We start from the raw sequence: 26,712 nt of genomic DNA, 5'->3' as shown, positions 1-26,712 counted from the left end.
AAAGTAATTTTCCAATATTCTAGATTGTCTAAGCGTTTTTTTTTTATTTAACCCCCACGGCCACGCAAAATAGGTGTTCAATATGTCAAGGCACACAATGCACCTTTTACACAAAACAAACTTAATTGTTTTTTTACCAGGCACGTCATACTTAATAACACCCCTCTTTTTGTTTCGGGTGTTAAAAAACTATTGAACGGTTAAATAGTTATAGGGGCTAAAAACTTTACTATACAGGGTTTTATAATTAATCATTTTATGTTTTTGAATTATCTGCTCCTCTTTGAGTAGTTTGTATAGTTTACGCAACTTTAACTTTTTCGTTTATAAGTACCCTCCTGTAGGACCTACCTATTCGTAGTTCATAAATAGATCCATAAATACTTACTCTCCTTGAAGATGATGTCAATTGAGCTTTTATTTGGTATACGAGGCACCGAGGACTTTGCTTAGTCTCATGTTTGTATGAAAAAAGAGTTGCCATTTTTTTGCTCTATGTAAGATAATGAATTAATTCAGCCGACACCAACATGGCTTTGGAAAATACTAGACGGAAAAATCTTATTCCCAATTAGGTAAATAAACCTTTATTGTATAGGTGTGATATTGTGAGTCTTGCCTAAGGAGGTTCCCTGTCGTCAGCAAGGATAGTTTTTTGGGAAATTAGGATACTTAGCTCTTATTCCCTAAAACAATTTAATCAAAATCCATTATTCAATCATTCACATAAAAACTACATATAATTTCATACAGAAATACGGTTAAATATATTTTCCTTATATCTAATACTACATCCATAATTTCGTGGGTAGGTTTAATTTTTTTTTACTTTTTCCACATAATATGCAATAAATATATCTTATATAAATCTCGTACATAACACGTATAGTATGTCTATGGTTTTCGCTACATTCTGTAAATATTTTATTAGATTTTTTAAATCTGATTCAGGTATTCCGTTTATTCAGGATATGATTGGAAAAGATATAGGTCGTTTTGGTAGTTGTTATAAGTACTAGGTATATAAGTCGCAAAATGTAGATCTAATAACAATTTACTTACAATATGACTTAAAGACTTTTAAAGACACAATGACTTAACAGAAAGCAATTAATCACATTAAATTATTCTAACTACGGTCAGTACAATTGATAACAATTTTAAAGTTAGTTACTACTTTCTTTTCGTGTTTAAAACAATGCTACATATTACTCACAATTGGTGACTGGCCATAGTTAAAATAGCTAATAAGGTACAAGATAAATAAACATTTATTAAATATAATTCAACCAACTAATGGCCTAACATAACTGACTAGATCAATTCACAGGATACGCATTTTATGCTTGACATTTAAAACGAAAACTAAATTATACATTTGTGAATCATTTAGGTGATAAGCTTACATTAGATCACTCTATGTAAATCAGCAACTATTTTTATTATTTTTACAATATTAATAAATCTAAACATAAGCAACGAAAACGAATCTCTTTCGTACGGCTACTAGCTGATACGCTAACAATTGACCATGTCTCCAACACTCCATTAACAAGCTAAAAAAAACAACGCTACAGTAAAATAAGAAGTAGTTTGTGTCCTTTAATTTCTAAATATAAATAGGCTCATGTGATTTTAACGTTAAAATATTAAAAAGCTTATAGAAAAATAAATGCCATTTACGGCACACCTAAATGTAGAGGTGATCGGTTTAGAGACACTGGCTGAAATCCGCGTCATGTCCAGAAAAAGAAACCATACCCAAAATTGAAAAAAGAACAAGAAGTTTATAAATAATGCAGTCCTGGAAATGTGTTCTTGGGGTTTCTATAACAGTCAATAGTTACGATAAGCTGTGAAATGAATAGCAACAAAATGAGTTCCTAACTTCGTTTACGTAGCGATCTCAACCCCGAGTTGATTGAAATACATTAATCCACAATAATTACTTAACATATGTTTAACATAACGTGTTCATGTTGCGTGCGCGGTTCAGTTGGCCTTTTCCTTGTCACTGCCATCTTTTTGGGTTTCCTTATCCTTATCTTTTTCCTTTTCCTTGTCTTTGTCTTTTTTCTCTTGCAGTTGTTGCAGGTGAGCCGGTAAAGCCTTGAGGATAGCGTGGACCTGTTGGTAAAAAGTTAAGTTAATATTTTTCATTTTCCAAAAGGACTTATTCGTAATTCAAGTTTATTTAATGGTAGTTTTCCCCAGTTGCCTCAATTAATTTCTTATGGCAGTTTTGAGGTTTAAATGCAGAAATGCCTTTCTATGAAACAAAAGTCTATCACTAATTTCTATCACGAATATCGACCCATCGAACTATTTTTTTTGTCAGACTTATTACCTCTTCAGCGACAGCCATCAGCACGAACTCGAACTGTTGCTTGGTGGCAACAGTGCGCGTGCGCTGGTCTCGGATATGCTCCAGGGTGGCCGCGATGTCGATCTCCTTGGCGCCCTTAGCCATGCGGTTCAGTACCATGTCGATCAGGCAATAAGTGCCTGTGCGGCCGGCGCCATCACTGGGAAGGAGAATTCGTTATAAGAAGCTCTTGAAAAGGAACTCCAAAAAAAAATACTAAGTACCTCAAACATTAGTTCTAATTTCCTACTTCATATTTTATATGTAAAGGTACAAAGTGTACTTCATAAATAGCATTATCCTTCGGCTTTATCAAATTATCAAGATTAGATACTATCAGACGTCGAGTTTTCCGTGACTAAATACAAATATCAGATAGGAAAATGATTAAACGTCACCAAATATTTTGTGCTACACAAGCGCGATTACGGAAAACTCAGCATCAAGATAATGTTGCGTAATTATCATCATCATTAAGATAATTGTAGGCATTTTGTCTGATTATTATTTAATTACCTGCAGTGGACCACGATGGGGCACGAGCGGCCTCTGTACGACTTGTTCACTTTTCTGAAAACAATTAATAAAATGAGACTGTGTCTTTAGCAAAAAGTATACTTAAATTCTCAAACACTCAAAGTTCCTAATTTTCAATAATGTTAAAGACTAGCATTTAATGGTTATGTTGACAAACCTCCTGAATTCGAGCAGAGCCTTGGTGGATGATGGTACGCCATTCTCTGGCCAGGAGAGGAAGTGGAACTGCGTGACAGTCCGGGTCTCGCCAGTGCGCTGGTTCTTCAGGTAGAAGCTTCGGACCAAGTAGTCGTCACACCAAATGTGCTCGCTCACCAGGTGAACCTAAAAGAGGACGAAATTGTCGTTATTTACGAATTGGAAAATGAAAAAAATGCACTCAAAACGAAACTAGAGATAAAATATGAAGACTCATTGAAATGACGATACCCATATGTATACTTGCCTCGAATAGCTGAAATAAAAATCTCATATGCAAAAAATGACCTTCAACAACCATATTTTTTAAGTAAAACCACGCGACATTGCGTTAACTAAATGGTGTGCAGCAATATAAATGGCAAAAACGAACCTCGTAGATATGATAGAGTTCAGATCCCTCTTCAGGCCAGTAGCGGTGGCACAGTTGTTGTCCATTTTCGGTGAGGCGAGTCAGCATGACCATTACGACGCTGCCTTGTTCCCATACCATTTGCCAGAAGTCGGGGGCGGTGTGGGCCATAGGGCCTGCTGCCGCGATGTAAGCTGGGTTGCGCGGGTCGTGGTCAGTCTGAAATCAATGACAGGTCAGTCAGAATTCAATGATCTACCTTACCAAGATTATTTTACTAGATTGTAATAACCAGAAACAACTTAGTGTGAAAAAATATAGACAAAATCAAAAATTGGACCTTCAGAGTTTACCGGATAAGTGTAAACATTTATTTTATATTCGCCGTCGACAGCGTATTTTGCACTCCACAATAGCACATTGCAAGCTGTTGTCACTAAATAATATTATGAACGTTAGTGCATAAAGTGAACTCACAATAGTCGATGCATTGATATAATCAGATCCCAGATGGTTAGACAGCGTGTTGAGCGTAACCCTGGAGTGGTCGTAGGGCATGACGTCAGCGTAGCGGTTCTTGCCAGTGTTCTCTTGTTTCAGGGCAGCTGTAGTGGCACAAGGTTCGGCCTCATATGCACACAGAGCGCGCCATTCTTGCTCCAAACGATCTTTATTGCGGAGATGATCTTCCATGTACGCCTGGAGTTTAAAAACCATTAGGTACATAGTTAACAACATACAAGAAACGAATTTGTTAAGATTCTTACCAAAACAATGTGTCCAGTAGAGATATCCATATTGGTTAATGCCGGTTCCTCACTCCTATAAAAATGCAAACTACATTAAAAGAAAACATAACGACATAAATCGGTTTAGATAATAATGAGTAATGAAGAATGCCTTACCAAGAAGAAGTGCTTGATCGAGTCGACGGAGAGTTGCCTTCGGGTTCCTTAGAAAGCGAAGTGATCCGTTGAGCCGGCTCGGCAGGGTGCGGGGGCGCCGCTGCTGTCTGCTGGCCGGTCCATTTGCCCGACATGCGAGCACGACATAACTCCTGAAATAAAGAATTAAAAAAATAAAATATATCCAAGCATATAAGAAAATACGAGCCGAAAAAAATAAATACCTGATAATCTCTTGTAGCTTCTGCGTCAATATCAGCAGCGGAAGAGAGACCCTGCATCTTCCGCTTGACGCTCATATCTCGTTTCAATAGTATAGCAAAGATCACAGCCCCGATCAGTAAAACTGACAGACTTCCAGTTAGTGCTAAGAATACGGGTGGCTCCAGACCGAATATTAGCTGGTCAGGAGCATCCATAAGCACACTAACTGGACGCTTACTCTGTAGAGAAACAAAAATGCCATCAATTTACGCGGAAATAATGTTCGAAGATGACAAATAATGTTAGACACGGACAGGCCTACTTAACAAAAAGGATAATAAACTATACATAAATAACTCAAATGCAAATAACTCACTACACTTACGCGATCACCAATTCCAGTGGAAAGAATCTGTGCTCCCGTCTCACGCCGTAAATCATCCTTGATGTTGTCTGTTAAACATTTAATATTATCAAAGTCCGCGAAAAGAAACGATCATAAATTTTCTCTTTTATATTATACTCATGGGTACCGAGTGAGTACTTACCGACGCGACGGGCCACATCAACAGCTTGATAACCTTTGCTGTTTTTCTCAACTTTAAACGTAACTTCACTTGGATCCACCCTGAAACAACAGTCCAATATTTATTATTCTTAATTCAATTACAATTTTTTTGTATCCTATGTTATAAAGTAAATCTAAAAAATAGTGAAAATCTAAGTAGAAAAAAAGTATCGTGCTAGGATTTGAAAGTATACACTGCATTAAAGTTACCGAGGATTTGTAAAAGTGTTTTTCTCTAAACCAAGCATTTCTTCTAGTCTTGAAATAAATGAGATGCCTTTCTCCCAGTCAGTTAGGAACCTGAGGCAAATCGATAATAAAGTCAATGGGAAAGAAACGTTTAATTAATTATCTGTCATACTTTGAAATCATAGTATTCTCACCTGTTTTTAAACAAGACGTAGGCGTATGAAGGATCATAATCGTAATCGTTATGGTCGTGGTCGCCAGACTTTGCGTTCTTTTCAGGGGGATGCATTCCATGTGCTACAACATAAAATCAGACCGATGACGTCAATAAGTAACATAAGATTATCGATTACACAACACCGAATAGACTCGAACCATGCATATATATAGAAGAATATTTGGGAGCTGCAAAAAGAATAGATAGCAAATTGTTTCCAGGAAAATGTTATTTCATTTCACATCATAATCATCTTAGAAGAAAATGTAGCTTTATTTCATCGTCAGAGTTAAGCGCATAAAAACTGAATGTGGAAGTGGTTTAAATTATACAAAACGCATAGATATAACACATAAAACATAGATAAACATTGAAGCTGACAAATTGACGACACACAAATATACACGGTAGGGCTATATGTTTATACAGCCCTGAATGAACACATCGAAGAATACAAGGGAAACGGCCATAAAACAAAACATTCAGATATCACACAGTAGGCAACACGTTTGACGCAGAGGACTGGCCCATGCCTCGTGTTAAACAAAATTAAAAATGTGCGGAGTTAGGGTAACACTTAGTGCGATATTCTATACAAGACGTGGAAGTGCGGTAAAATAAAGGTACTGTAATTGAGATGCAGAACTAGCCTGTAGCCTGACATTGTTCAAGGGAACATCGATATCTAAAACAGTTATCTCAGGCCGCTGTGACACTAACCTGTCACTGATTTATTGTGGTATAAAATCTTTAATGTCTTTGCGTCCAGGCGTGGCCCAGGCTTTTTAACATCGTCTCTTTCCCTACGCTTAAAGCCCCATTCGTTATTAAGCAAATCTTGAATATCCTCGGGATATAATTTGGGATTTTCACCTGAAAAATCGTTGGTTTTATATATCACCCTCGTTCTGGATTGAATTTGGTCGCATTCTTGAATTTTAGGGCCCAATAAAACAAAATAGTTAAAAATAAAACAAAACGCATTGGTTAACCAAGATCGACAAATCAGGAAATTAATTAAAATGTTCATACTTACATTTAAATATTAACAAAACGAGTGACTTAATGTAATTGTTGTACCTACAATGCAAACGAAGCAAGAAGCAACACAAATTGCCTTCTTTACACGGAGGTATCGCTATATTTACAAGTATGTGGTGCATCGCACTTACCCTGCAGCTCGTCAGCTCGGAGCGGGCCTCCCTCGGCGTACAATGCGCCATGGGGCTGCTGCTTAGAGTCAATGAGATCTCGCCAGTACTTCATAAAATATTCCACTTGTTTGGAATTTTTAGGGTTCAATTCGTTTGTTTTATCTGCATCGCAAGTTATAACGTCAAGAAAATCTGTTATTTAACCAAAAAAAATATGTAGATAATTGAATTACCTTTGATGTGGTAAGGATCAAGTTCCCCACTGCCAGCATCCATGGGAAACTCTTCAAGACCCTCCTCATCAGAATACATCCGTTGTTCCGGTAACTCGCCAGGGTTCTCGTACTCGAAAGGGAAATGTTTCTCTGCAAAGCTCTGTTTATAATTCTTCCAAGCGTGGGAACGAATTTCTTCGTCAAGAGGAGAGAACCTGTTGCTTGTGATATACTCCGCAGTGAATGGGGGAGGCTTGGTTTTAAACTTTCGATAGTGGGCCCCCACACGTTCCTCATCCGTCAAACCAATATCAGGCTCATTTTCACTAAGAATGTCAGGTATGGATTTCTTCTCTTTGTCAATAATAACGGCAGGTAGAGAGTCGTCGTCGTTCATTGTTTTTGCTTCTTTCTCAGCTTGGAGCCTTTCCCTAAATCCTGAGAAAGGCACGATTACGGGCGAATCGTCATTTTCACCCATTATCATAATGTCGCGAATCTTGTCGTTTGATGGTCCTTCATAGGGGAGGTCGACTTCTACAAACAAACATGAACGATAAGTACTTACTATTGTTAATACAATTAATGTTAGTCACAGTTAGTTATGTCGTGAGTTTTACCTTTAGCAATTAAAGGAGTCGGGTCGTCGTCAGGCGTGAAAGGAGGATTATACACCTCGTTAGCAAAATCAGAGTCTGTGAGAGGGGAATTAGGTGTAAATCGAACGTAAGCTGTCTCATCTGGTTCAACCTGTATCAAACATTGAACAATTAATTATTCAGCCCTTTTATACGAAATCTACCTTAGACTAAAAATGAAATCTAGAAAAAGTAAGTATAAGAAACCTTAATAAACAGCATAGTTGGAACATTTAGATCTTAAGACTCACTTCTACGTTTTCTTCATCGGTTTCCGTTGTGTCTGCACTTAGTTTGGGGTCAGTAAAATGTTCGCAAATCTTGGTATTGACGGTTGCAGGGTCGCTAAAATTTGAAAATATATTTTGGTTAAGTCACAAATGAGAGCAAATGAGTGCTGAAACTAAATAAATGTAAAAAGTCAAACGAAAATACACCACGTTAGAGAGCGAGATGTCACACTTCTTTTTCCTTGACAAACAAAAAAAGTCTAATAACTATAATTGTATTCTAATCTGAGCTGTCCTTTAGGATTTTAAGCTTAAGGCATATTTTTATAGATCCCTTCTTAATTTATGCCTCTAAATACACGAAGACACTTACAGGTTTTGTCTCAGGGTGTAGAGCATGGCTTGCAGCACGCACTGCGTGTAGGCATGCTCCCAGCGGTAGCCGCGAGAAGCAAGCCGCTGCAACTCGCCCTCGAACCACTGCAGCTGTTCCGAGCTCATGTCGAACCTGACGACAAACATTCTTAACTGAATCATCTGAAACAAGACATCTTCGACAAGAATTAAAAAATGGAACTCCTGGTTAAATTTCTTCGCAACGGTCGTTTTACCAAATAAGCTTTCAGGATAAGCGACAGAGAGCTCTTTCCATTGTTTTGTGCCGCGACATGTGTATATAGTGTGTTTTCTCATTATGTTTCATTTTAGTCTGAAAACATCATCATCATTGACCACAACATCTGTAGAAGACGAATGTTGATGCCAACGGCTAGTAGTGCGTGAGAAGAGAGGAATTTTTCATTAGCTACTGTTAGTTTTTTGGAATTTCATAAGACTTTTCTGTTTCTACTCTTGTTTACTTACCGGTACAGGGAACCGTCTTCTACTTCCCGCTCATAGACTGGTATGCATTTACCGAAGGCGAAATCTATAAACAAAGTATAAATATCATTTTTTATTGTTTCAAAATAATTGGGTAATTTTATTTAAAGCTTATAAAAATACGACTCAGGTAATGTGAAGTCATAGATCGACGAATTGTTGTTCTGAGACTGTGTACCTTTGTACCCAGACTCAACAAGCATTTGTCTATCTCGTAAATGCTTGTCCTACGCGAGGATCGAACCCGCGGCACGTAACTCGTGTTTAGCGTAGTGACCTATACCATTCGGGTATCCGCCCGGTCAAGATACAAATACAAACACTCGAAACTTTAAGAAGTCAGTAAAGCACTATTAAAATGTGTGTTCATTTTAATAGTGCTTTACATAATAATATTATTATTTCTGCCATTTACTGGCAATTTTACAAGTCACATGCTTCTAATAAAGCACCATTAAATTGCTCCATAGGTAAAAGTTGTTGTTAAAAGTTTTCCAATTACAAGTAAGACTTACCGTCGTAACACCACTCCACGCCTTCGACGCATAATGATGAGCTAAATAAGCAACCTGAGGAACAAAATCATAATAAATTAATTCATGAATTTAAAATTTAAAATACCATACAACTAGAATTACTTGTGCATAATAAAAAAATGCATACTATTTATTTAAAAAGTTTAAAAAGAGAAAAATATTAAGTGCGCACTAATTTCTAAGTGTCTACCTTGTGACCTTACCTATTGATTAGTCCAATACATTTTAGTCCATACTTGCTAAATCCTATAGGAAATTACGGAGTAAAAAACATACCTTTTACACCTACGTTTTGAATAGTCTCAAGACATTTACTACAAACGGTTTTCGTACGTGAGTTGTGAATACAATAGGGAGAAACGGTAGATTCTCACAGTTTACTTTGTTCAGTAAATCTCAGTTCAAAGAAATCCGTCACAACCTTTGAATATACATTGAGACGACACAAGTTTACAATGAGCTTAGTCGAAGCTTGAATACATTGTCCTTTTCAAATGTATATAAAGTTGAATAAAAGAGACAAATGTTTGTGTGTGGGCGTAGAACGAGTACCTCAAAGTGTATTAAAACAGCCTTCATTTTCCACATTACATTTTTTTTAACATTTTCTTATAATACATGAAGTAAGGCTTCAGAATTCCCTGAGTTATATTCTAAGAAAGGAGGTTTTAGCCTTTGTTGAAATGAGTGTAAGGCAATTTTTGTTTTACCTTATACGTTATGTATGCCTTCATCTTTTAAAGGATGAAATGTAGGTTATTAAATTCAAAGAAACGTCAGACGGTGAATAGAATAATATGTTACTATATTTTCATAAATGTATTGACGATTTTAACCTGGGCCCCAATTCTGCTATTTACAATGACCAAATTACTAATTGTAATTGGATTAAATTAGACACTATTCGTAGCATTTTGCTAACACTGTTATTGGAAATTCGTTGTGTTGGTCATGAGTGTTCCACCCCGCACTCAATTTCCATCCATTTTAATCCTATTTCCATCCATTCATCGGTCATTGTAAATAGCGGAAGATGTTCTGGTAGAAAGTGCTCTTGATTTATGTCTGTTAGATAAATGCGATGCTACAGCCATTGAAAGCTGATGATGACATACCTATGTTTCCATCGGCATGCGAGGGCGCCAGCGTGCTGAGCATCGCCAGCGCCCAGAGGGCCTGCCGTATTGACAGGCGGCTCATTACATCTGAAACAAAAGAAAAACAAAATTGGTTTCATGACGAACCGGTGATTGACTATTCAAAGAGTCAGGACATGACAATCTAAATTCATATAAACATATATTCAAATGGAAGCAAGATGTAGGAAAAGAACTAGTATATGTTATAAAGTATAGGTATTTTAATAATTTAAGGCTCTAACTACAGAATAAAAGCAGTGATTTTCACATGAATATGTGGTAAATAATAGTCTAAGTCACGTATAAAACGTATTCTTTTAGATAAATAACCTTGCCTTATATTAAATTCCAGTATTTATGTGTAAACATTTTGATATAAGTCTACGGCATACAATTTACAACAAAGCGAGGGCACGCCGTGTACATGGGTTGAATAATAAACAGTTTAGTTGTAGGTAATAGATCAAGTTCTGAAAAACGTTAACGTGAACGTACAAAAGATTTCTAGAAAGGCGAAGATTTAGTTATCGACCTTAAAATTAAGACGCGCGATTGAGTGCGTTGATTTTTTGTAAAGGAAAAGCAAGATGCAAATTTATCAGACTGGAGATTGTATATTTGTAACATAAACTTAACTGAAACTGGAAGTCTATAATCACTGCTGCAATTCCATGGTGTACAATAAAGAATATTCTAATCTAATCTATATAGTCTAAGTCCCTGTAGTTTGACACAAAACCTTTCTGTATTTTTTCCAAAATTGACAAGAGTGCTACTACCAAATTACAAATGTTACCAAGAATATGAAAGAGCTCGAAATCAAAGCCTTTCATTTCTATATTTTCCGTCCGTCTTAATTCGAAGGCATTTTATAGGTATGTCATGAAAATGGATAACAATAGCCAGGCCCTAATAGCGTCATACTGCGGTTGCTAACGACCGCACGAGAGACGCCAAGTGATTAGGGGAACGATCCCTCAGAAGGGTTTGGTGTAACCGTCCTTTTAGGCTCCTATTCGACAATAAACTTTATATAGTATTACGAATTTATAGACACTTTGTGGTGATGTATTTTAAGATATTTGGGAGGAAGAATGTAGGCAAGCATTGAATAAAATGAATTAGGACTATACTCATGTACCTACATATTTTTATAGTAACTATCGTGAGATGATTCATTATTAAATGATGCAACGGTTTACTCTCCCTTATTTATCGGGATTGCCGGTAGTTTCTAGTCGAACAGTTAAACTCGCGACCCCCGCTGCGTCTGCTCATGATTAAAAAATCTTTTTAAATCCGAAACTAGTCGGGCAATTTCGATAAATATCTGTGAAAAAAACCATTGCATCTTTTAATAAAGCTATTGGTTTAGTTAGTTAATATTCCCTCTTCTAATTTTCGCCCAATAACGCCGGGATTTTTCCATATTTAATTTTAATTTATTATATTTTTATTTGTAAGTTGTGTGATCATTTTAGATGATGCATAAATATATCAATAAAAAGAAGTACTATAAATGATAGATTACAGACACATGCTTGTCAAGTATTGTCCATGCTAAAAATGAATATTGATTAAATGTTACATGACCCAGATTATTGAAATAGACCAGACCATACAAGAGCAAACTTACCTAGACGGAGTCAACACACAGGCAACTTAAAGTTGCCCATCAAGTTTGAAAGCTTGAGTGTCAACATCATAGAACTCCTAATTGAAACTAAAAAACTAAATTGAAAGTTTCAGATATATTTTTATATTAATTTAATAATTGATGTGCATGCAAAGTAGTAAAATATCACGATATTACAGAATAAGACGTACATGGGTGCTTATTTTTTTAATCTCTACGAATAGACCCGATATAGACTTATTCAATTTGAAATACGTTTACCGATTTAAACCTTTTTTACTTTATTTTCCGACCACCAAAATTCTACATTAGCCAAAACATATCATAATATTTGGGCTGTAGATATACCAGATCATTGGAATCATAAAGGCACAAGTGTAGACTCAAAATACTTATGCACGTGTGTCGTCGAAGTAGCAGGTACCTGTGCCTTAGAGTAATAGAACTTGGATCGATACTCGATAGATCTGATAGCTAGGTAAGCAGGTACGTTGTATACGCTTGAGGCACGTACATCAATATTGAACTTTAAGATTGCAATATCGCTGAGTAGTGAATTCTAACTCGGGGCTGACTTATAACTCTTCTGAAGTATATTACTATATTTCTATTGATGGTTAGGTTGGTTCTGTAGATGTTTTAAGAGCTGAAAAGAGGTTGCAATATAAAAAAATGAGTTTGGATTTGATTATACGCACTTTGGTACAAAAATTTATTTAGTAATTTTTGGTTTTATAATGGAAAAGCGTGTATAACAGTAGCACCTTTAAGTAACAGTCAATGGTTTAAACGTCTTGTTAAAAAAAAGATTTGATGATCTGAAAAATGAATGATGATTCTTTTCTGTAACAAAAAAAAACTTTATATTTTTATTCAGTACCTAGGTTTACATGATCCAACATAGGTATATAAGATCGTTTATACAATGAAAATAGGTATAAAGCCAATTAATCTTGTAAGCAGTAAATAATGCCATAGCCACGTCACTAATCACATTACCGTCCTGTGACGTTGCGCTTTATAAGAAACATCATTCTCACTATTCAGCCTATACAGCTATACAGGTTGTTATAATAATGTGTGTTGTATAATCAAATCTTTTGAATGCTGCTTCTGACTACGAATAGATTTACCAAGAATCACGATACTAGGTATCTAACTGAAAAAAAAAAACAAATAAAATATCCTTTTGAATGACTATAATAAAAATATAATAGATATAATGTTTCCTGAGATATTTCTTTTAGGCTCGTACATACCCACACACATGAACTTTATGTAAAATAGGACAACTTTTTTATTTAACACCCTTTACCTATTACGTGTCAATCAATGACAAATGACATGCTACTTTCTCATTCACTTCACCCAACTTAATATACTTTGTAGGGAGCGAGACAAAATATGAGGTCGTTTTCACAATCAGTGAAAGACAGGACCTTGAGCCATCTATCTTTGTTCGCTCGTTCCAAGCACGACCCACATCCCTCACCTCCCGGCAAATTAATTCCGAACTGTGGGCGTCTTATTTATGCTTTAATCACGGTTGACCATTTCACATTGAATAGTTGTAAGCTAGGCTAGGCTTAGTTAATGTTACTATTATTGAATCCATTTATTTAAGATAGCCTTCAAAGTAACACTGTTTGGACGTCAAGGTATTTATGGACAGTACCTCTATCGCCCACCCTGCACCGTTGAAGGTTTAGAATTTAGAAGAGGAACTAGGTAGGTAGAAAAATGAAAAAAGTTGATTTTTACTTTTGTGGAGTTAATATAGAGTTTCGAAATTGGTAGGAAGATATTATAACTATACTCCTCTTGATTGAAGCATAATGATTTTAGACTCTTAAAATGTAATTGACTTACTAATATTTTAATTTAATAGTTTAGTTACACACATTTAGTGTTTCAGGACATCCTGATTACAAAGTAGTTTAGAGTATATTCATCAAGAATTCAACTCATGAATAGAAAAAACAATGCTGCCTTATTTCAGACTTAAAAAAATATACACTATAACTTATATCATCATCGGCCTAGTCTTTTCCCAACTATGTTGGGGTAGGCTTCCAGTCTAACCGGATTCAGCTAAGTATCAGTGTTTTACAAGGAGCGATTGCCTATCTGACCTCCTCAACACAGTTACCTGGACAACAAAAGTATAGTGTAAAGTTACGTTACACTATATTTTTTTTTATTCTTATAAACCCTCCAATAGGCTTAATTATGAAATAGTATGTAATACAATATCACCCCAGTAACACCTATGACTTCATAACGTTACACTCGTCGCGTCTTAGACGAGCCGTAATTAATTTGTTATGCAGACGCTCATTACATCGATACCTACGTATTAGTATCGATTTAACTATAACTACGTGGATGACATAAGTGTAAAATCGATATTATCGATCAACGGTTATAGTATAGCCCTTTAATTTTATATAAACTCTACTCTTAGTTCCACCCGTCTTTTTGGAGGATAATAAAACTATAGAATGTTGATACTTAAATCGAGATTTGGGTTATCAAACGGAACGAAAATCGTAATTTTCGTTATTAAAGCATTTTTTTTTCGTTTTTGTTTTGAGTTTCTACCCGGCTTTTTTCAATAAGACTGTCTTTAATAAAAAAAAGAGAAAGCGAATATTTAAAACAATTTTGAAACATTTAAAATACACGTACGTGTGTTTAAAATAAACTGTGAATAAAACAATTTTGTTTTCGGAATCATACAGCGTTTTATCAAAAAGCATATCAAATCAACAGTTAACTTTGTACTTCTATTGAATGACAATCGCGTGTTACCATGACATGAAAATTATATCATACCTGAAATATTTCAGATAGATCAGATATCAAACCGAGGTGGAATTTCCCTTTCAGTGTACAGGGTTCATTAAAATTCGTATAAGTACGTGCTGCCTTATAATTTATTCGACAAAAATGCTTTTGAGAAGAAAAATACTGTTGAATTTATAACAGGCAGGAAATGTTTTTGTTTCTTCTTTATTAAGATACGCACCTAATGGTTGACTGAAACCCAGAATTCATTGCGCAGTGAATTTAAATGACTTATTTTAGGAACATAATGTTTCTAAGACAGAAGAGAAAGAGTTGTTCAAATGCGTAGTCATATTTTCCCAAGTTTTCAAACACTCACTTTCTTTTTTGTATGTTTGTTTGTTTGTCGTTCCGGTTGAAAGTTTACAACTCAATCTTGAGGCAGTTCCCGATAAAAGCTATTAGAGTGAAATTTTCAGGGCAGCTGCAAACCCGATGACAATGCAATTTAAGAACTATAAAAAGGGCAAATCTAAATTACAAACTTATTTTGCTTAGAACAATGTTTTAAAAATAAATTGTTCTTATATAACTTTCTTAACTAATTTCTAGATATAAAAAATAAATGTTCGAAGTTAAGTCGATGAAACTTAAGAAGTAATCTGTGGTTGACCTTATAACGACACCTAAGCTGTCGCTACTGGTAGCAAGAAAATGAAGCGACATCCAACCTTTTTGCAGCAAAAAAATAAAAAGTTATTTTACATCATCTTGCACCAATTTCTCTACTCCAACGCGCTGTTGATGTATGATGTGTAGGCGTGGAACTACGCGTAGGTGTGTTTTATAAGTGGATAGACAGTATACACTTTATAGTACCCACCATTACCTTTCTAGCTATTTTGAGATATACAACTTGGCTAGGGAAGGCTCTAGTCAATATTTGTAAGCTATTCTGGTATATATACAACCACTGTAAAGGTTTATTCTTGTTATAGGTAAATCAGTCTATCGGTTGTCACCTAGAAGTTTTTTAAGGCCTTTAAGGATTAGACTGGGAGAACCCTGGTAAGAAAAAAGACCGGACATTGATAAAAAATAGCAACTCAGAATCGAAAAATCTAACTCAGTGACGTCACAATTTTCACCGTCGATATTCAAATCGATGAAAAAATTAATTTGTGCAAATATCAATACTATTAATATTTAAAACGAAATCTTTAGACGACTCTTCATATCTTAAGTTTGACTCAATTAAATAAGAAAATCCAAAAGAGTCCTCTAAGTTACTACGAAGTACTGCAGTAAACAATCGGAACAACTAGAGAGTCTCAATTATGCATTCAATTGAATAAGGTATTGTGAGAAATGTAATTGCAAATTGCATTAGGTCCGTAGAGCTGGTTGGAAAGTGTAATGCGAATTACCGTGTACCGTGGGCGTCCACACCGGGGACAAATTAATACCGGTAGTACTAGAGTTACGACTATTTTATGACTGAAGTCTAACAAAGTAATAAAGCTTCCAAATGTTACAAATCATTTTACAATACCTCGCAAAAGGGATGTTATTTTATACTTAAGTATGGTTTATGTTCAAGCTGGTGTCCAAATTTCAGCCACCTTTAGACAACGGACGTGATTTGACACGTCCTTGAAAAATTCTCTCTTTTTCTGGTCTCCTCATGTTGTTTCCCCGCTTGGAGTAATAAGTGATGATTACTTTGTGCACAGTTGCAGATTAATTGGAAAACATATCCATTCAACGTGACAGTACCGCTAGCCATTTGGGCAAACTCCGAATCAAAAATTTCAACCACTTCACTGTTGAGTGATGTGATGCATTGTTTTATTTTTATGTATTTAATTTTAAATGTACATATCATTAGATTAGTTATATTTTGTTGATTGTATATAAATATCAAAATGATAGGTAGCCCATGCACTTAGCTTTATCTTTATCAAGTTTAATTAGCTACAAGAAACATGCGTCTTCAATTTAATGTCTGTACAATTTCTGTTTAAGCTCAAGAACCTAGCAACCGTCAAAGCTATGAAACATGAAGACATGACAGCACATGTCAGGGTAACATTGAGATAGGTAGATAGGTGCCCTAATTAATTGTTAAGGCGACTTATACCTTTTCTTTACATAATGATAGTGTACGTAAGAACACTAAAGACTTGAACAAATAATAAGTTCAAGATTTATAGAGAAAGTACTGATGGTATAGTTCGAATGTTAATTTTCCATGAAAACTATATTAATGGAAAAATAACTGGCAAATTTGTAAATGAATCTGTAAATTGATAAATTGTTTTTCTATAGATCGATTTATTGATCGAGCTGTTGCCAGCCATCCCGTCCACTACGAATCGAAAATGATCCTACGGAAACATGAAATCGGGAAAAAACTATCTGTGTACTAAGTTTCTTCTAATTCTGTTCAGTGGTTTTTGCGTGAAAGAGGAACAAACATCTATGCATACAAAATTTCGTGTTTATAAAAATGCTATAGTAGGATGGAGCTAAGGGTATTTTTTACTTGACCTTTAATTAACCTGGGAGCGATGTCGCAACCAATCTATAAGTAATTCGATGGCAGTTAATTCGAGAGCCTACAAAATAAACAGAAGTTGGACGTGTTTCAGGACGAAATTAACACGTATTGCAAAGTTGTTGAACCTCTCGATTTAGATCGATACGCGGGAAATTACGGACTCGAACGTAAATAGATTTTGCTTAACCTGGGCCGGTAGGGCGGATATTGACGGATAATATTTTGGTTTTCGCAAAACGTTATTGTTTATACTAAAAAGAGGGTACATATAATTGTTGCTTCCTGGATTAAAATGATGGAAGGAAATTCTGTTCCTTTATCTTGTCAGCGTGAAAGACAATTTCGTGACATATAATAGCATACCAATATATTACGTTACAATCTAAAAGAAGACCGAAACACAATCTTCAGACTACTATGAAGTTAAATTTGCCATATCCATGTAGTAAAAGAACTTTTAAATTGTTTTAACTCCCTAACAACTCAATTACCTTAGCAGGAGACGTTAACATTAGCTACTTCGCAATCGTACCCAAAATACACATGACATTGTGCATATGCAAGTTTCACATAAAACAGGTCGACGCCTCCGGGATATACAAACAACATAGAGCCATATCAATATAGAGAAACTATCGGAAATCGAATGCAATATACATTGAGTGGCGAGTTCCCCCATTACGACTTCTCTTTATTTATTTTATAACCAGACTCCTTTCTAAAAGTAATGAAAGCAGAAACCTTTCGCAGTAATGTGGACAAGCTTTAAATAGAAATATCAGCTTTATAAATAGTATATTATTAACTCTTTTAAAACTACTTCAGTGATTATTTAAATCTTTTGTGGCAAAGGTTTTACAAACTTTCAAGTCACCAGCACAAAGACACCCAAAGCAGTGCCGTATTATCCATAAGGCACTTTAGGGCAGTGCCTAGGGGCCCACTATGACCAGGGGCCCACCACCAAAGTAGCATCTAAAAAAAAGCTCGATAAATTTTTCACTGAATGAAAACAACTTGACCAAGGGGGCCCCCACTCCCTTGTTGCCTCGGGGCCCCTGGGCACCTAGATCCGGCCCTGACCCAAAGATCACACAGATCACACAAACGCTAGTTAATTACGGGGATCGAAACTTCGACATGTCGCGCCTGATAAGTTTGGAATGATGACAGTCATTTTTTTCCATACTCGTATCTTCTATTAAATATTTGCTGTATTCATGTATAAAAAAACCGCTTTACTTAATCAAGATTCTGGCATAAAATGAATTTTCACTGAAAGATTCTAGGAAAATTAACACACTTATAAATAAATAAGGAAAATGGTCGTTCTTTTGATCTCGTAGAGTGATTATTGCAAGCACGTTTTAAATATTTATATGCAAATATGTAGGGAGCATGAATCGTGCTGATATTAAAATTCTTGACCTTTGCCCACTCCTACGTAACAAGATCATACTGGTATTGAAGTCTTCGTATTTATTTTTGTATCGTGTTATTGTGAGTATATTTTTCCCACGTCTCATATGAAAAATATGGCTATCTATTATTAAAGCCTTAAAAGATTCAATAACTTACGTTTAATATAATTTCATGTTATACATGGCGAAAAGGCTGTAGTTACAAGAAAATAACATATAAAAAAACTGGTCACGTGCAAGTCCGCCTCTCGTCAATGAACGTTCCCTAAAAATAGGTACCTCAGTACTGGGGCTCCGTTGTTACCCTTTGGAAACGTTCTATGGGTCAGTTCAGCTGAATCTAAGCCTTGCTGTACTATAACCAGCATATACTCTATCAAACACAATTCCACGACACCCGTCAATTTTAGTTTCCAACGACGAATGACACTTGAAATTTTTGATCAGTTCGTCGAAGAACAAAATGGTCAGATCTGAGAGAATTTGAACGAATATTCAAGCTCGACATTGCATGTTTTAAAGATTGTTGATCGTAGGTAAGTCAATTGGTGAGGTATCGGAAAGTGGACATGATGAAAGGCTTCCTCCCGCGAGAAGAGGTTCCATGAATATTCCCTGACTAAAAAAAAGGTTTCGGCGACTTCCCTTACTGTGGAGAGAAGTAGAAAATATTTTTCCTGCTTCAAATTTATTTACAGAGTACCTCTGATTAATTTCGAGACAGTAAATCGTTTTCCAGGGACACAAGGAACTTGAGTGCTGGGTGTTTGCATTGGTTAACATCGTCGATCCTCGTTTACAGGAGTTGCAATGACGGGTACAAGTGGCTAGCTTGTCACAAAGAAACTTGTCTTACGAGATGTTCTAGGTGCCTTCCACATCCACATAAAGAAGACAACATACCTAAAAAGGCTACGGAACCCGACGCGTTTAAATTAAAGATACGTTCTAATACTATATCAGTAAGTACTTAGATACAAAGTACAGGTATTGGAAGAGCTTAATTCAATTGTAGCTATTACCAAAGGTCGTGCGTGGGTCGTTTAAAACTCTATTCAAACGTACAACTGCCACTAAGAGTACTAAACTTTATTACTAATCCCATTATACACATGAAAAGGTATATTTACATACATATTTTATTAGTCTTATCCACTGAAATAGAAAATTAAATATCAATGTAGCTTCTATAAATTTTCAGTTCAGACTTGAGAATCTATACTAATATATAAAGCTGAAGAGTTTGTTTGTTTGTTTGAACGCGCTAATCTCAGAAACTACTGGTCCAAATTGAAAAATTCTTTTTGTGTTGAATAGATCATTCATCGAGGAAGGCTTTAAGCTATAAACCATCACGCTGTGACTAATAGGAGTGAAGATACAATGGAAAATGTGAAAAAACAGGGCAGGTATAAATCATAACTTATATCTTCTACCCACGGGGACGAAGTCGCGGGCAACAGATAGTCAGGAATAATGCCGTAATAAAGGATAATTGGAAAGCGGCTTGGACCTTTAGCTTTTAATGATTTGAGCTGAATCTTGCAGATTACACGTTAAGTATACCAATTATCCAATAGATTGCCAAAGATTGAGAATAAATTCTGCTACTGTTAAAATATTGAGAGAAATTACTTGAATAATGTTCATTTAATTACCATTTACTTATATGATGCTATTAATGTGCTTTTGATATTAGTAATGCAGCAGCAGTTAGAAACAGTTAATCTTCTTTTTAAAATACAGGAATTGATTATCACTAATTCACCACCCGTAATTGAATTTATGAGATGGCAATAAAAAAATTACAACGAAAATCTTAGGGCGTTCTCTGGCTAATTTTCGGATTCTATGCATGACCGATGCAGCAGATAGTTCGGGGTGGAAACTTTCGGGACATGGGTACCCGTTGCACCAGTTTTGTTATAAACTCGCAGTGTTTGGTCCACTCAGAAGGCTGGTCAGATTTTTGCCTTTTGGGCACGTTTTTCAATTTTGTACCTATTCAAATTTAGACAATTTATATAATTAAAAAAGTAAAATATTAACTTACATAAAGCTTATAGTAAAATTAATCAGTCATATCTGTAACATTTCAAAAGTACTACTTGAAATGAAACTCTTGATTTTGATTTAAAAATGTTTATTTTTTCGCAGAACATCTCATTTTCCTAAAACATTGTTCGTTTAATCTACACCTAGTTTGAAGATTATACCGTAAATAAAGGATCCCAGAAGACAGCCAACGATATCCTATGCATTAATTCTGCTCTAGCAGGCTGAAATTGAATTGCTGGCACGTCGACGCAGGAAATTGGAGTCCGACCTGTTAGCCTCGCTACCGACCAGATAACTAGCTAAACGTACTGGCGATGTAGAGCTTTTTTATATTAAACTTTATTAACCGGTACAGTAATACAGTTTATTAAACGTTAAAATGCTAGGATAGCGTTTCGAGGAGATTTGTCGGTTGTAAATAATGGAATAGCTTTCAATTGAGCAACTTGTGGAATAATTAACCGAACATATACAAATCCTTCAATTCTAAAAAGAACATCGCGAGAATTTTACAAAGAAATTCAAGGTCATCATAATTATTGGATACTTTCCCAGATTAAATTAGAGATTAGATATATTCATACCTATGAGACCATACCCATACCTAAAAATAAGACTTAATACGACTTACAAGGAAAAGGAGAGATCTATTACTATCCCAACAGTGGACTGTTTATATCTAAGCCCCACGACCAGTTGATGCCGATAATCCTATGATCTTCAAGCATCTATATGCTTCCTACAAAATACTAAATTACCCCCAACATTAAGTAATTAGTTCCATGTTAAAATAACTACAACAATTACTACCTACTAGTTTTACTGCAATTCTAATAAAATATTCCGACTGAATAGAATTAAGTCCATTTAAGTAATTATACTGAATACTGGTTAGCAGGGACCGCCATTACCATACATTATTAAGGCATTCTCCAATCAATAAGACCATGCATGTTCTAGAATAGTGAATTATTTCATTTATTAATATTCTCTTATATCTATAGCTATACTCATTGATATGTCAAAAGCGACGTGTCGCGGGTTCCATCCTCGCGTCATTATAGTGCGAGTAATCCACAATAGCCTGTTCTGACTGTTCTGAGTCTGGGTGTCTTTATATAATTTAATTAAATGTTTGTGAAGCCTCTCGCGATACAAGAATAAATTCCTAAGTGCGAATTTCGTTTTGTAAAAAAACAACTCAAATTTTTTTCGCAACCTAAATTGGCAATATGTTGGTTTGTAATACGAAAACGAATAAAAGATAACAATAACTAACTACCTTATACGTCCAGAAAGATTGAAACACAATAAATAATTATGTCCCTACCACTAGCGACTAATATACCTATTGTTAGAAACCAAACCAAACAGCAAGTCGGGGCCCAGCCTGCTGCGCAGGACATATAATAATGCACAGATAAATAATCGCAGCAAATAAAAATTATTTGTATAATGTCGTTTATTATTATTAGCTTATCCTTTCTTCTTTTTCTGATATTTTATATGTGAGATATATTCATGAGATAACTCTCTCTACATAAACGCACCCACTTCATATTATTTCTGCTTCACCCTGTGGTTGACTGGCAGAGAATGCCTCAGGCATTAGTCCGTACCTATCTACATTATTATGAATAAGAAATGCAAATTACATTACTTCAAAATTATTTATCATTTAATTGGTTAAGTCCATGTGGTAGTTAGTAGTAACAGTTATAACTGTTTTTACTTCAGGGAATTAATGAACTTCAAAACAATCATTACACTATCTCATATTCATTTGTTTATTAATATAATTGATGATGTTTCAACATAGTACTATAATTAGTAGATGTACTATATACCTATATATTATAGAAAAATAGGTAACGCTGTTTGGCTGTATAAATTATTTCTAGGGAAATTCTAGAAACGAATCTTATTTAAGAAAGAGTAATATAAATAAATGAGGTGGACCGCCCTTTTCACTTAGGGATATGAAAAATAGATAGCCGATGCTCAGACCTATAAACACATATACAATTTCATTAAAATCGGTCTAGTCTTATCGGTGGAGTGTGGTAAATTGGTAACGAACAGAAAATTACCGTAGGTATTATTATTTTAACAAACTCTTATAAAACAACTGTTTTATACTGAAACCTGTGCACCTATGCAGCTATGTAGGTATTGAAAAACTAAATTATGCAGGGCTTATTTTTACTTAATTTTTTTTGAAGTCGCTTGATAATATCACTAAGATAGAACCTCCCGAACCCTTTCTACTGTCCTAAATAACCGTACACAATAAATAAATACAGAATACACTACATTTATTCCGTCAGCCATGTCCTAAAGGGATCAGTCCAAGGAGATTTGATTGACATTTATCTAATGGATTCTCCTGTCGTACGTGATTCATGATCGGACAGTTACCGCACATTTTGTGAACAATGTTATGTAGGTTTATCGCGTTAATGGTGTCATTAATGCTTTGATTAGAAGATTAATGTCGTTTACATTAATTGACGAGACAGATATACAGAAAAACTGTGTATATCACTATTTTTTGCTCCCGATAATTAATGTCGCAATCGTCAACTGTTTGCAGCATCATCATGACATGTAGGACCATGAACAGAGCTAGCTCTCCTACGCCTCTCCTATACTCTTAAATTATTTAACCAATTCCTGGATTTGGAACCGGAGTGTGACGTATTTGCGAGTAGCCGAGGATTGTTTTTTTGCGATCCTTGTGGTTCTATGCGCGAGATGATTGAATGTAGGACTTTGCACAATAATTCTGCTACATTTTCTTTCACGTGCACGAGGACACGAGTCCAATATAATTCTGATTATAACTATTATTACAGTAAGTGACTCTTATTACTATACTCATTCTGCAATAGGATACGTAAAATATAATTATAATTACCAGCTTATCCTAATCTTAAAGTTCATTAAAAACAAGAAATTTTAATGAGTAGTTAGATACATGATTATTAAACTTCTATAGTAATAGAAGTCAGCCCATATTGACCTCTATAACTTGCGGTTCCAGATTTGCGGTTCTAGAAACTGCGGTTAGGTACTAGAATGTCTAGGTACGATTCTAGAAAATTTTCATTATTTGAATGTCTAATTGTATTGCCCATAATTGAAACCAATCAAAACAAAATAAGGCTAGAACTATATTTTTCCTGAATTTCGTAAAAAAATCCCCTTGAAAAATAATTTGTTTCACTCTGTGAAATTCTTTAAGGAAAAGAACTTAGCTTAATATATTGCTACAATAACTTTACAATAATAATGTCAATAATTAGTGCCGCACCTTTTTAATCTATGCTTATGATCTTGACTTGGAATGGGGACTGAAAGGTATATAGAAGTGCCTGTAAAATGTACGTTACACAAAATTTTCTCGGTATCAGTATTTCAAATATATTTATAAAGTTCATAAAATGAAGGGTCTTATTTACTACAGGACCCAAAAGTATATTCAATGTTTACCATGAATACATTTAGGTTTTCCAAATGTATTACTGAATAAAATTCTGAATTCAACCTTAAAAACACGCAGCTAAGAACTAAATTCGCCCGACCGTACTATTATATAGTTTGTTATGTCGGATTTACTGACGTAGGCACTCATGCCCTTTGCCTCCCACGCTAACTGTATCTTGATGCCATTTTAATAACTTGTATCTGAATTTATTGAACGTTAACCATTGTTATCCGTATTTAATGATTCCGTTACACATATTTCCGGAAAAGGAGCACCTCTGAATAATCACGGATGGCTTACATTGCACCGAAGGGCTACGGCCATCGAAAATACACCGAATCGATTGAGCTATCTAAATTTAGACACGAGGGAGGCAAAATAAGTAATAACAGGAGCTTAAGGAGTACACCAGAACCTTCAGTTGATAAACAAACAGCCCCAGGCCTAATGAATTGTTATTTAGTTTCGTGTAACAGGTTTCCCGTTAATATGCAGATATGGCGACGGTGACGGAAAATGTCGGTGAGATACGGGCGGGTCGGGTGAGATATAGGTAATGATAGTTCTACGCACCGTTTAGAGCCGCCGATAACACTGGAACATATTCGAGATACAGCTGATACACTTAGCTCGCTCACTGTGGACACTGAGGCACGAGTTGCTGGAGTCGCGGGTGTCGCGGGGCGCCAGCTGAGTGGCCGCGCGCGAGCCTGCGCACTCGGCTCTATCGATCCCGCGCCCGTCCATTCACGTGCTGCCACTTCGCCGCCTACATAACGACGCACCGACTCGATGTTACACACCAATCATCATTAGATAACGCGATATTAGCACTGGACTCCACGGCCCTCTACACTTGAGCCACTCCACGCAAACAACAATTAAGGCTTATCAAAACTTTCATGAAAAATGGAGAGCTTACAAAGTTTCGATTACATAACTATCGATTTACCTATAGCTACCTACTAGTACATTTACTCGATAGGTTTAAGAGTTCTTAGGTTATGCACTGAGAGCTACAGCTACGTATAATTTATTGGAAGTATCACGTTTGAGTGAATAGGAAACATGTTAGGTAGAGGCATCGCCCACGCTCAGTTATCGCAGCACCCTGCATGCAAATGACGTTGATACGATAACACGGCTTCGTGGTCCCGCTAATAGATACCACACTTTAATAGTCGGTAATTTGTCTGTCTGTAGGTACCCATATTACGTATTCCAGTAGGAATTGTATAAATTTTAATTCGTACTCCGCCTATTCGCAATATTCCCTTAATCATATTAAAAAGTTTGGGTTTGAATAACGAATCGGAACAATAGTCGCAATTAAAATGACTTACGAGGGTTTCTACTTTTACGTAAATATAGGAAAAGACTTATTTTACATAACGCAAACGTCAATTTTCATCCTTTCTTATACTTTCAACGGTTATGGTTATGAATATTTGCAAAATTTAATATAGACCACCAATTATTTTCTCCTTGTCATGGTTAGGAAATTAGGGTAGATATTAACACAATACATGAAAGAATGCTTGCTAAATGCTTACTATGATAAGAACAGACGGTTGTAGGTAGGTACTAAGTACATGACGTGACGTGAATACGTAATTTTGACACGTCTACGCGATACCCAGAGGCATTAGATCACAAAACAACTCGTTATGAATTTTTGAAGAAATTATATTGTGGACTAGCTAGCCCCGCGGGTCGGATACAAATCCTCGCAGTTTATATGAAATCGAATTTGTTTATTTTGCTGGTAATCCGAAATAAGCTAATCATTCCACTTATCTTTTTCCTTATCCCAGAATTGCTCAAGTGCTTTAAAATAATTTATTCATTCTTATCAAAAGCGGGCCAGGAGTTTTGAAGATACCTAAGTACGAATAGAGGGACAAAATATAAATAAAACCTGTTTAAGTAGGTGACGTACCTACATGAGCTTGAAAAGAAAATATTGACCAATATATTCCAGAACGTAGAAATGTTTACTTACGAGGTCATTTTATTCAGACGTTACTTAGCAGCCGTATTCCTAGAAAAGTAAATCTGACTACATCAAGCTCGGCGTTCTAAGGCCTGCGACATCTAGAATACAAGGCAGTTTGTTAGAACATATTGGATTTCTCCGTAACTGTATATGCAGCTTGTTTCCAGTAAATAGCAATCAGTTAGACCTTTGATGCTTGCAGTTACTGTAATTGAAAGTAAACTAGGTGGTAGTAGTTCTTTGCTATTTAAATATAAACACTACTTGTTAGGATTCATACTCACAGGGTTCAAACAGATTCCTTTTATCTGTCTGTCCGTCTGTCACCAGGCTGTATCTCAGGAACTTGACAGCTAAAATTTTTACGAATGATTTATTATAAAGTTCTATCTTCGTTGAAAATCGAATTAGTTTATATGTTTGTCTGTGAAATAACAA

General features: G+C 35.6%; 1 protein-coding gene across 5 annotated transcripts; it reads right to left on the bottom strand.

Moving 5' to 3' along the window:
• Positions 1–677: 677 nt before the first annotated feature.
• LOC113491683 (receptor-type tyrosine-protein phosphatase N2) lies at positions 678–25,443 on the bottom strand. Of its 5 annotated transcripts, none has more exons than XM_026868776.1 (23): positions 24,852–25,443; positions 10,306–10,395; positions 9,170–9,223; positions 8,637–8,700; positions 8,146–8,280; positions 7,794–7,887; positions 7,525–7,654; positions 6,923–7,441; positions 6,708–6,851; positions 6,256–6,408; positions 5,513–5,615; positions 5,340–5,429; positions 5,110–5,189; positions 4,938–5,014; positions 4,582–4,800; positions 4,358–4,509; positions 4,220–4,274; positions 3,930–4,151; positions 3,474–3,671; positions 3,060–3,226; positions 2,882–2,935; positions 2,348–2,525; positions 678–2,127 (listed from the first exon to the last, which is right to left on the bottom strand). In XM_026868776.1, the coding sequence occupies exons 2-23, from the start codon at positions 10,388–10,390 to the stop codon at positions 1,993–1,995; spliced, it is 3,108 nt and encodes a 1,035-aa protein (XP_026724577.1). In that variant the 5' UTR covers positions 10,391–10,395; positions 24,852–25,443; the 3' UTR covers positions 678–1,992. The 5 variants fall into 5 exon arrangements, with proteins under 5 accessions (XP_026724577.1, XP_026724578.1, XP_026724579.1 ...); XM_026868777.1 differs by having other exon boundaries at positions 4,947–5,014; XM_026868778.1 differs by lacking the exon at positions 5,340–5,429.
• Between the last annotated feature and the right edge of the window lie 1,269 nt (positions 25,444–26,712).

This window comes from Trichoplusia ni, chromosome 3 (genome assembly GCF_003590095.1).
Source record: "Trichoplusia ni isolate ovarian cell line Hi5 chromosome 3, tn1, whole genome shotgun sequence".
In the NCBI taxonomy this organism is placed as follows: Eukaryota; Metazoa; Arthropoda; class Insecta; order Lepidoptera; family Noctuidae; genus Trichoplusia; species Trichoplusia ni.
This window is presented reverse-complemented; position numbering and strand designations above follow the sequence as displayed.